Raw genomic sequence first — 11,738 nt, 5'->3', positions numbered from 1 at the left:
CGGTAGTTAGTGCCTTTTGTCTTGCTCCTCCGACTTTTAGGGAAATTCTTAGATTTTGGCTTACAACTCTCACCCTTTCCCTTGCATATTTAGAACATTCTTTACTTCATTCTTGCCGAGCCCTTGGTGACCTTGTCCGAGAAACCCAGGCTGCACAGTTTGGGCTGTGCTAGCGGCTCCGCGACAGGCCTGTCTGCACCGCCCGGCCCTGAAGAACATCACCCCGCCGTGCTCTGCTTCCAACTTCCCAGGGACCCCGACGTCTTAAGACCACAGTGTGCACAGGTAGTTCTTGTCACGTACTATTCTCAAGGCTCTAAACTGCTGGAAGGCATTACTCACAACCCAATTTGGTGAAAACCTATCCAGATACTCAGGTTGAGTTAAATATACCAGGTGTTTGTAACTGCCTCTCTCCCTCCCCTAACTGTAAGAGGGAGGGGGATGCCGAGCACTTGAAACCTGGAAATCAAACACTCAGCAAAATGCTGGGTAGACCCACCAATCTGTGCAGCCAGGCAACTTTACATGATGAAGTGTTGCTACAACCTGCTGGCTGCAAATGACAAATTTAGCCTTAAAGATGGCTCGATGTTCCAAAGCCTGGGAAGCAAGCTGATTTCTTTGAAGACGGAGGAGGCACACATCTGGACAGGCCAGGCACTGTGGCAAAAAAGGCTTCTCTATGGCTGGGAGGAGTGAGCAGCCAATTTGTCAGAGTCTGGAGACATCATTTCTAATACTGCACCCTATACCTCCACCCTCCTCCAGCCTTGCAGAATAAAGAACTGCCCTTTACAGTTCAGTTCTGAGCTTATCTCCTTCCTGGCATCTGTACTGACATGTGGTTGAACCCAAGAGAAGCCTGGTGTTCAGGGGCCTGGTCTTTGATGTGACTCTCCCATCCTTTATGCCCAGGGACATAGCCTTAACACATGTCAACAGTTAGTTTTCTCTTTAACATCCAAGAGAACTGAAGAGAGCTAATGTTATCCAACAGTTGGAATTTCTTCAGGAGGAGAGGCACTTCTTCTCTCATCTGCACCCTTCTCATTCAAGAGGAAGAAAGCAGAGTCCTGTCTGTCCAGGGACACGAGAAACACAGGCTAAGTGTCTGAGAGAAGAATGAACTTAGTAGATGCAAACAATGTATGCCTTCAGGGGTCATCTTTCAGTCTGGGATGTTTTTGCCCTGGGCCTACCTTTTGAAAAGGCTGGAAGAAGCCAGTTGTGGGTATCAGCAGGGCTGGCTACAAACACCAGGAGTCATGAAGATGCTGACAAAGGTGTCTCTCGCTTTGCAATTACCACCATGCTGGGCCTTCGAAATGGGGAGAGGGAGCAATGTGCATCTTTTCAGAAGCTCAGAGACTGTAAATGCTATTAGCATCACTCCCTCCTCTGTCTTTGCAGTTAAATGGGGCTTTACCCATCAATGCAGGGGTAGTAACAACAATACCATCTTGGGTTACACTGACATTCTTGTCTTAAAGAGCTCATGGCACTTCCTTTGGAAGGAAGGAGTAAGCGCTATTGTTTTCATTTTATTGATAGAGAAATAAAGGGGAGAAGAGGGTATAGCAAAGTGACCAGAGATACATAAGCATCCATATCAGACTTAACACTTAGGTCACAGCCGATGGCAAATAAAGCCCACGGCCGCAGCTGCAGGCCTTACCCTGAGGGTCAGAGAACGGGGCGCAAGAAATACTGCGGAGCAGGCAGAAAGGAACTCGTACTTCTAGAGCACATGGCACAGAGGAGCCATTTTACCTATGTTGCTCCTATTTTCCTCATAAGGACCCTGTGAGGTGGGTATTACATTAGTTTTACAAATGAAAAACAGCATCTCAGAGAAGTTCACTTGTCCAGGAATTGAAGTTAACTCTGTTCAACAAAAGCTGTGTGTTCTTTTGGCAGAACTGACTTCCTTCATTTCTACATGGTTGAATCCACTGCATTGGATAATACTGCCTTTAGGAACAAATATCTCAGGGTTCCATTAAAAATTCAATTAGCTTAAAACTGCTTCCTGGGAGCCAATGACACCTAGGATGGCATCCGTGATGGTCTCAGAATTTGGGGTGAGAATGGGAAAAAGAAAAGATAATTTATATACGAAATCTAATTTTGGGTGCCTTAGATAACCCTTTCAATCTATTTCTTGGACTCTCTGGAGACAGCTCTTTGTACAAAGAAGCTCTCATCTGCTTTGCCATAGAGAAGAAATAAGCACTCCATCACCAAGTGTCCTTTCAAAGGGTGACTTTAGTCTTTGGTCTAAATGAGTTGTGCCTGTCACTTTTAAAGTGATTCATTCCAGTAAAGGACAGAGAATTTATTATTTTTCAAAACAGATCACTGTGGTGTTGACCTAAAAAGGCCCGAGTGAAGCCTGCAGTGTAGGTCTGACCATGCTGAGTTGGGTTCATTCCTCCACCACATCAGTACATATGCATCTTTTCACATTAGGTGCTGCAACTCATATTTCTAATTATATTTATTCAATATTGAAAAGTAAATATTTTGGAAATTAGCCATTTGCTACTGCAAATACATTAGAAATATTTAAAATGGAATTCCTGGGGCTGGCCCAGTGGCCAAGTAGTTAAGTTCTTGTGCTCCACTTCGGCAGCCCAGGGTTTCACTGCTTCGGATCCTGGGCACAGACATGGCACCGTTCATCAGGCCATGCTGAGGCGGGGTCCCACAGAGAACAACCAGAGGCACTCACAACTAGAATCTACACCTATGTACTGGGGGGCTTTGAGGAGAAGAATTAAAAAAAAAAAAAAGATTGGCAACAGTTGCTAGCTCAGATGCTAGTCTTTAAAATGGAATTCCTTTCTCCCTAGCTAGAGAAGTAACTTTAAACATGTAATTAAGATCAGACTTTTTTTTAAAAAAAGTTGGACATCAGTTAAGTACATAGTTGATTTTGTTCCAATTTTAGTACATGTGTTGCCGAAGTGAGCACAATCATTGATTTTGGGATAATAGATCCATGTGTATCTTTCTCCTTGCCCCATTCTCCTTATAAGAATATTGAGATATACATGCAATTATTAATTTCAAGTATCTTGTTAGAACATCACATGGGTTTATCACTGTGTTAGATGCTGTCGGAGATATCACAGAAACAAAAGAAATCACCCCTTCCTAAACGCAGGAGACTAACAGTGGGCGCCTCAGTCTAAGGAGGGCACGTGACAAGGACCGGGAGAGAGCTGACTCCTTTTCTGCCCACCTCTCCCCTCAGAGGAGAAAGTGCACGGGGGAGGGGGCGGAGGCGGCATCTGATGAACATCGCCTGATGGAGCGCCTGCACTGAGCTCCAAGGCGCTAACCAAGTCGAGGCAGCAGAAGCTGTGAGGAAACCGACTTCCCTGTGCCTCCTTTTACAGCCTATGAAATGAGAGTAAAGGCTGTCTTCTGTGCAGTCATCTAGAGATCTTTTTACGATCCAAGAATAAAAAGGACTATAGAAATGCAAAGCTTTATTTATTACTAATACTGAGCAGGGACTAATTCCCATGCGGACTCTTTCGGGCCCTAACAACTTGGCAAGAGCTCTAAGGCTCCTTCCAAGATGAAGCTCCTCATCTCTGTGAACATAAAAATCAATCTGCTACACAGCTTGAAGAATCCTTATCACCAGGGTCCTGAACAATCCACAACCTATCCTTAGAGCCTAAGAAAAGGCTGTAAAGTCTTCTGTGACCTTCCTCTCAGCACGTTTGGCTAAAAATGACAAACTGTTCATTCGGAAGCAGAGGCAGGCATATTCTGCTGGTTGGGTCCAAAGGAAATAACATGAACCAGGATAAATGAAGTGTTACTGGAAATCTGGGCCATTTGTGGACTCCTGGAACAACTATCCTCTAGAAACTAGCTATAAATACCTTTAGAAATAATTTCCCTTCATAGGCCTGGGGAAAACAAGCCAATTGTAAAGGTTTAGTTTGATAAAAGCAAAGTCCCAAGTCCACCAGGTTAGTCTGTGGGGTGACACTGCCCCCTGGTGGTGGGCCTACACTGTGGCACAGGGAGCTCAGCAACAGGGAAATTTGCACTCTGCGTTCAAAGAAAGACTGAAGCTTTTAACAGACAAGAAACCAAGTTCCCACAACAGCCCTTCCTACAGAGAGGCTAAGTCTTCTAGAAGTGACCCCATACATGTAAGACAAAAGTAGTTTAAGTTTGGCATTTACTGTGTGATATGAGCAAAGGACTTTTTCTACCCACTCAATTCTTAGCACCAGGTGTAGGGAAGGATGTGATGAAAAATACAGCTTGACTGAAAAAAGTCAGAAACATTTACTTCATATTACACATACTTTTTAAAAAGGCAGAAACATTTAGGGTGACACCACTTGACAGGAAAGAACCTTGCGCTGGAGGACCTTGAAAATCAGTCTCAACATGTTTTGCTTTCACAGAGTCTTTTTCATGGCTGCTTGTGTCATGCTGAAGAGATAAGCTTCATAGATGATATTTAAGAAGTTGTCGTCATTCTGGAAAACAAAATCAAAAGACCCAAGGGAATACGATTTGGTTGGCAGAAACAAAAGGTTGCCCTGTCTCGGAGCTGAACTAGCATTTTGATCCTAAGAGGCCCCTCTCTACCTGTCCGCTCTAACAGCTGGCGGTTTTTATTTGCATCTGTGAATGCTAAGTGGGGCTGAAGGCAAGGCAGGTTTCCGGTGGTATGTGAAGTAGCAGGTGCTCATCACCTACAGCACAGATGGGCAGCCCGGCCATGTGGAGGATGGACGAGGTCTAGTCTGAGGAGCCTGGTAGGCTGCGCGAAAGGACGCAGGGCCCCAACAGCAGGTTGGACCGGGAGGAAACGGTCCAGGTGAGTGGCTCCTGGAGGTTAGTTAGGAGACTGCTGTGGTTCTCAAATCTCCTCCAAGTCTCTTACGGTGCGCATACTTATTTGGGGCATTAGTTAAGGTTTTATTTGCAATGTGCTTCACTGGTGCCTCATTAAAGCCCGTATAGTTCTCCCATTAGTCATGGAAAGTTTTTGGTCTTGGAAACGGGTAGCAGTTAGACCGGTGTCTCTGGGCTCTTTTGCCTGGCTAAGGGCTGAGGGAGAATCTTGGGTTTCATCAGTGGTTTTCTTTGTTTTTAATTCTAGAGACTTCTCCCTCCCACGCGAATCCTTTAAAGCTTTAGCAATTCACCCACATTTACACTCCCCCTTCATTCCTTCTTGGCACCCCACACACAGAGTTAGCATTATTCTCACGGAATGAAAGGAACGCTGTTATCCCTGTACTTCCTACAAAGTAGCCACAAAGTCCCTACGAATGAGACTGTGTCTTCCCGACAGGCGAAGACTAAAAGCAGGCTGCCCGCAGGACTGCTACCAGCTCCACAGAAGATGCTGTCCAAAACACGGGCGAAGCGAAACGTCCGGCAGAGCGCGGAGGAAACGGAGTGGGAATTATATAAATACCATTCCTAACCGGCAATGTACAGGGACTTATCCAGACTTTCAGAGTCTTGGCACCTGCACAGAGATCTTTGGAACAATGTGGTTTAAATGGAATGAGCCAGAAAAAAATGGAACTTTAAATTTCCAGTTTGGGTTTTTTCTTGATTGCTCACAGAAAGGAAGTTTACAGCTGTCCTATGTGAGTCCTCACGAAATTATCCTGAGTGACTTAGAGAGGTGAGCAATACTTCTACCCTGATGTTCTGGTTGGGACGGCCCAAGCGCCCGCTGAGGTCTTCAGCAGACTGTGCTGCTGCTTCCGCTCAGACGCTGATTTCCAGCCTCCAGTCCTTTGCTTCTCTCTAAAATACACTACTCTTAGGAAATGTTTTCACTAATAGAGACCACTGTCTTTTTCAGTAGCATGGGACAGCTGCAGAAGCACCAGCCTGCTCTCTAACAGCCATCTGAAGCGTAAGCAAAGGACCACAAACATTTCCTTAAAGACTCTCTAACAGACTGAGGCGTCTGAAGGCAGTCTAGATACAAGCATTCTGCTTTTCAAGGCCTGTCGTTTATTTTTTGGGTGTGCTCTGCAGGTGAACTGCTGAAAGAGCTCCCAAGGCGATCTTCACAACATCCTTGCTCCTACTGCGGCCCCCAGGCCAGTGCGGTGGGAAGGAGCGCATGAAGCCAGATGGAGCTGAGTCCCTGCTCCACTAGTTACTAGTGCTGTGATGTTGGGCCAGTCAGTTAGCGTCAGTTTCCTTGTCTCTAACAGAAGAAAAATAATAGAGTCATTGTGTAAGGACTAAGTGCAGTCATGCGTGTAAAGCACTTAAAAGACGAGCCTGGCACAGAGCTCCAGGTACGTATTAGTGGTTACTGTCATTATTATTCAGAGAGGCTGGGGAGACACATGGCTGACAAGAAGTGCCCTCCTTCCAGCCTGTCTTACTAGCAGGTTTCAGAATTATTTGTAAAATATGCCCTCGGAAGCCAGAGCTGTTACTTGCTTCCTGACCCGTTTCCTCCTCCTCCTTGTTCAACAGTCTGAACAGGCAGCTTGAACTTTCCACTAACTGCTGCCGCTTGCTCAAGACGGCTCTTGCATCTATTTCCCACTGGGGAGCTCTTGGTGTGGGCACCCTGCAGCACCTAGAACCCTCTCGGTGGGTGTTTAATTATATGGTAAGTGCTTCCTTCTTCTCTGACAGGCCGCTGCTTGGAAGACTTAGTCAACCCTCCAAATTACAAACTTCTTGAGGAAGTGAGCCTCCCAAAGCCACAGGTAGTATTCTGAATTTCAGCCAGCTAACTGAGCACAGAAGCCATCGGGGTTTAGGAACAGTATTCTGGGGGCGTACTAAGTAGGATAACTGAGTCTTTATATCACAGTGGCAACCAATAGGTCAGCAGGATCGGTAAGGGTAAGAAGAGAGACGACGCGGCCCTCCCACCTGAACGAGGTACAGCAGTGCTTCCTGAAGTTGGAGCTTGGTGAGCGGGCTGCTGGTGATCACAGAGGGCTCTGGGCTCTGCAGAGGCAGGAGGCTGGTGGAGGCAGCAGCTGGTTCTTGTTTTCCCAGGGGCAAAAGCCCACTCTCCCTCTCCTTTGTTGGGACATAGGTGGGTTGTGTGAACACCATGGGGGACATGAGCAGAGAAGGAGCCACCGTAGCAGGGATGCGTTGAGGTGAGATGACCTGCGCACAGCAAATACAGACACAGAGGGCAGGAGTAAGTAGCAACTCAATGAAACGAACAGTATAAAGAGTCCCTTTGCTTGCAAGAGTGCATATAAACGAGTTTAAATACTAAATGCTCACAGCTCCACTGGGTGGGAAAAGCTTACAGGAGAACAGACTCCCGTTCACTTCTCTCTCTTTTCCTCCATCGTTACTAAGCAGCTCCCGCACAGCCTGCGGTGGTGATTATTGCTGTCATCGCATACAAAGCTTGGCCTCTAAGTAATACTTTACTTTCCTGGTTTACTATCATCACCTGGCACACACACTCAGGACTGCTGGCCTCTTCCTCAGGGCTAGTTGTCCACTACTCTGACCTAAAGGCCCAACAACCCACGTGAGCTGTTGTGCTAGTCGGGGGCACCCCCCCGCCCCACTCCTGACTTCACGTGGAGGAAGTGCTGTGAGAGCAACACTCCGGGCTCGCTCTGCCTCCCACTCACCCCTCACCAGGGGCAGGTGTGACTATCAGGTCCTTTCCTGATAGGCTCTGCCTGCTTGCAGAGAGCACACACTGTCTCCTTCTCCATGCTGCAGTTTTGGGGGCACACCCCTGGGGTTGGTATTGCCCAGTACCACCAGTGACTTGTATTTCCGGGCAAGTGTGTCTACCTCAGTTGGCAAACAGACTTAAAATCAAGTTTTCCAATAGCTTTTCCAGTTATGCCAGTGACATCTGACTGGCTCCTACAGCTCTCTCTCATTTGTTTCTAACTTGGTGAGAAAAAAGAATGTTATTCATCAGCCTCCTAATGCCCCCACAGAACCCACGAGAAGAGGGGCATAAAGACCAGCAATCTAGAAGCTGCTGTAATTTTGCAATCACTCCCTCAGTATCTTTTTGGGCAGAAACTATCCTAGAGGAAGGTAGGTTGTTTGTTTCTTTTAACTGTCCCTATTTGCTATTTTGAGGGCAGATGCTCCCTGAAGGAGGATTCCCAGCACCGTTAACAGCACAGTGTGGGCTGACAAAATGTGCACCTTCTTACTCGGCTCTCCACGCTTGCGAGCACCAAAAAGAAAAGAGAATTGTGCATGCAGAAGTTTATGTCAAACTATTAACCCAATTTTCCTAGTGTCCAATCTAAATCATCAAAGAGAAAAAAAGCAGATACAAAAAACGGGGACATACTACATTGAAATATTACATTGAAATAACAATGCGGGTGAGTGACAAGCATTGTTTCTACAGCAGTGGTACTTAATTTGAGAGTTTAATGAATAGCAAACAAGAACACTTTGCCTCAGGGTCTCACATACACAAAGGCTTATACTACATGCCTATGATCTTTGTTTTCAAAAAAGTGAAAGATATTTGAGGAACCCTTATGAGCTACTTGCCAAAAAATGACAAAGGGACCAATGATGATATATGTGATAAGTTGGGACAGGGTCCTAATTTTCAAATGAAATTCATTTTCAATGAATTTGTATCAATCCAGATAGAAAAACGCCAGTCAGGTCTGCAGGTGTCCCTACAGGCGATGGGACAGTGTGTGGTGCTCTCACTGTCGCACGCTCCTGATGAATGCAGGACCATCTTCCTCGAAGGACAGAATATTTCTAAAAATGACAATATTTTCCTCTCTCTGGCTACTTGTTTAAATGGCATACTTATCCCTCTCTTGATCTTTATTAAGCTAGACTGGCAATGTCAACAAGAATAGGCTGCCCCTTTAAGGAGTTATGATAAGTTTTTTCTGTTGACTTCAGGCACCCACACAATGGGGGCTCTGTAAAGGTGGGGAGTCTCTCTCTTCAGCACTAGTCACCCTCATGTAGCACAATGCCTGGCACGCAGTAGGTGCTCAGAAACAGTCACTGAATACATGAATGAGCGATAATTTACCGTGGACTGAAATAACAAGAGAGGTCAGATGTCTGGTGTCCCAGAGCGGTTTCAGAGAGACCATAAGTTTCCGCAGTCAAAGATAAGGGTTTCTCATGTTCACGTCCATGTCTTCAGACCTTCTAACACTGTGAAGATTAGATCTACAAATAAAGTATCTCTAAAAGGAGGGAAGCTCCCAGACGGCTAAGCAAGGAGTCTCTCCCAGGCAGAAAGTTAAGGTGACAGTGAGATGCACAGACATGGCTTCTGGCACCCCATTCTAAACAGAAATGCCCCTAGAGCACAGAAGCTGATTTTCAATCTCATGCACGATAACCAGACCCTCCCCTGGCCCACCCCTGGGAGGTATTTACCTGAAAGAGAGGAGCCTGCCTCTCTGTGCTGGATGTCTTGTCGGTCCAGGATGCCAAGGGCTTCCCTGCTCCAGAGCTCTGAGTGACCACAGGGAACTTCGCTGCCAAGGCTGGTCGGGGAGCCGCATGCAGGTGCTGCTCCTGCTGCACAATCTGAAGCTTTCTCAGTAACTCTTGAGGGGAGATCACTCCAGAGCTGCTAGGCTGATTGTCAGGGACGGGGAGCGTTTGCGCTGGGAGTGTGGACCGTTCTTTTCCATGAGCCTGGTGTCCTAGTGTCTGAGGTGGAAGGGAGCCATTGAAATACACCAGTTGTGCCTGAGCCAGCCCCTGTGGTGGAGCTGCAGGGGTGGCAGCAGTGACAGTTCTGCTGGAGTTCGGGGCAGCTGAGCTAGCAGGTGCTGGTGTCCTAGCACTGTACTTGTTCACTGCCCCTGGGGCACTCTGAAGCTTCTCTAACAGGTTCTGAGTTCTGGAAGCACTCTGTACAGAATGAGAAGTGCCAATGCTATGGGGGGACCCCGGCTGGACAGATCCAGTAAAAACTTCCCTAACAGAAGAGGTACTGCCATTTTTGTGGGGCCGGTTTTCAGGCAGCTCTGACAATGGATGGAGGTCGACACTCCTGACCATGAGTTTCTGAATGGCCGGACAGAGCTGCTTCTCGATGGGAGGTGAGTGTCTTCTGGGTTCCTCATAGGACAGGGAGCGTACAACTCCCTGCCGAATTGGAAACTTCTCTTGCTGTGGCTGCTGCTGCTGGTGGAGGGACTGTGGGAGCCCCACAGCTTCCTGACATGTAGCTTTGTCCTGCTTTCCAAAGAGAGCTGTCAAGGACAAGTGTTGGGGTTCAGAGTCTAAGGTCTGGAAAAAATAAAAATACCTGAAAATGGGTCTACATACAACTTGATTATATAGAAGGCTATAAAACATAACGTACCTAACCAAGAATTTCTTCTACTTACAAAGATCAATTAGAGAGGATGAAACACTTAATTATGATGAACTTTACAAAAATGAGACCTCCTTTTTAATGTCAAAAATCTTCACAGCATTCCCCACTACTGCTCCCAAGACAGCTGTTATATTTTGGTGTCTGCTGATTGACAAAATAGGCATATGATCCTTGATGGACCTGGGGTTCACAGATTGGAGGCCACTATGTCCAAACTGTATACACTAAAAGGTAAATAACCTCTTCAACAGGAAGTCTATCTCATCCTGCAAAGTACAAGGAGACACGGAGAATACACAGGAATGTGAGGAGTTCAGAATACCCAGTAGCCTTTCGAAGACTTACAGAAATTTAGGGCTGGAAAGAAATGTAAGTCATTTAGTCTAACTTGAACCTTTCAACTATATACCAGTAGCTTTAAAAAAATTGCCAAATACATGAACTCCACCTTGGCCGGGCCAGTTACAAAAGCTCTTTCCTTTCTGCTCTACAGCACCTCTTCCTCTTTCTGAGGCTTTCTCTATTGTCGGGCTAAGAAAACATGAGCTTCATTCTAAAGCCTAAAGCTGGCTTCTGTATGAAAATAAAAAATTCCCATGGAAAGCAAACAATAAAAGCTAAAAGATAATTAGAAAAGACTTATTTTTTAAAAAATTCAATACAAGACTTTCATTAGTCAGTCTTTATGTCTTTTGGCTCCATGTTCATTTTCAAAATTGATTTAAACTAATTCCTTAAAAAAAAACCTTTAATGAGAAATAACCATAAAAAATGGAAACAGACCCATTATGTTTACAATCAATAATGGCACTCACAGATTAGCAATTTTGTTAATGCTGTACTACTCTGAAAAATACATACTCATACAAAAACTGCTATTATATTTATATTTTAGATGCAAGCACAATGACAAATCGTTGGGTCTAAAGGGGAATTTTATACCACTCCTTAGAATAGGAATCCCCTTCTCTGTACAGAGTGCCTAGCATTGTACCTGGTACAAAGGAGGTGCTCAGAAATGTTACACTGGATTTTGTTGCCTTGGTTGTCATTCTCTCAGTGGCCTTGGGAAACCAACTATCTACCTCAGAAGAATATGGGCCTGATGGGTGATATTCCTGTCAGCTCTATGTTATTAGTTTGTCATTTTTTTTAAAATACACTATCCTCAAAGGATTCAAGTCCAGAAGAGATTAGCACAGAGTATGGTAAATGCCAAAAGAAAAAATTTTAACCCCTTTCTAGGAAAAGTAAATTATTTATAATGAAAAAATCTAATTTGACATCTCTTTCTTGGATTTACCTTAAGGTATCCTTGAAGAGTACCAGGCCCTCCCTTGACTATGCTCTGGGTAGAAATTCTTTAAGAGTCCTATAGAGACACCAC

At 45.5% G+C, this 11,738-nt stretch overlaps 1 protein-coding gene across 2 annotated transcripts in view; it reads right to left on the bottom strand.

The window, feature by feature from the left end:
* Positions 1 to 4,298: 4,298 nt before the first annotated feature.
* DCP1B (decapping mRNA 1B) overlaps positions 4,299 to 11,738 on the bottom strand; it is a 53,358-nt gene continuing 45,918 nt past the window's right edge. For both annotated transcript variants that reach the window (XM_070620350.1, XM_070620351.1), the window contains 3 exons: positions 9,397 to 10,260; positions 6,904 to 7,149; positions 4,299 to 4,514 (listed from right to left, as the gene is read on the bottom strand). In XM_070620350.1, the coding sequence (XP_070476451.1) occupies positions 4,434 to 4,514; positions 6,904 to 7,149; positions 9,397 to 10,260 (1,191 nt within the window). In that variant the 3' untranslated portion in view covers positions 4,299 to 4,433. The remainder of the gene's footprint in view (positions 4,515 to 6,903; positions 7,150 to 9,396; positions 10,261 to 11,738) is intronic.

This window comes from Equus przewalskii, chromosome 5 (assembly GCF_037783145.1).
Source record: "Equus przewalskii isolate Varuska chromosome 5, EquPr2, whole genome shotgun sequence".
NCBI classification, from domain to species: Eukaryota; Metazoa; Chordata; class Mammalia; order Perissodactyla; family Equidae; genus Equus; species Equus przewalskii.
Note: the sequence above shows the minus strand (reverse complement) of the source record. Positions and strands in the feature narration are given on the sequence as shown.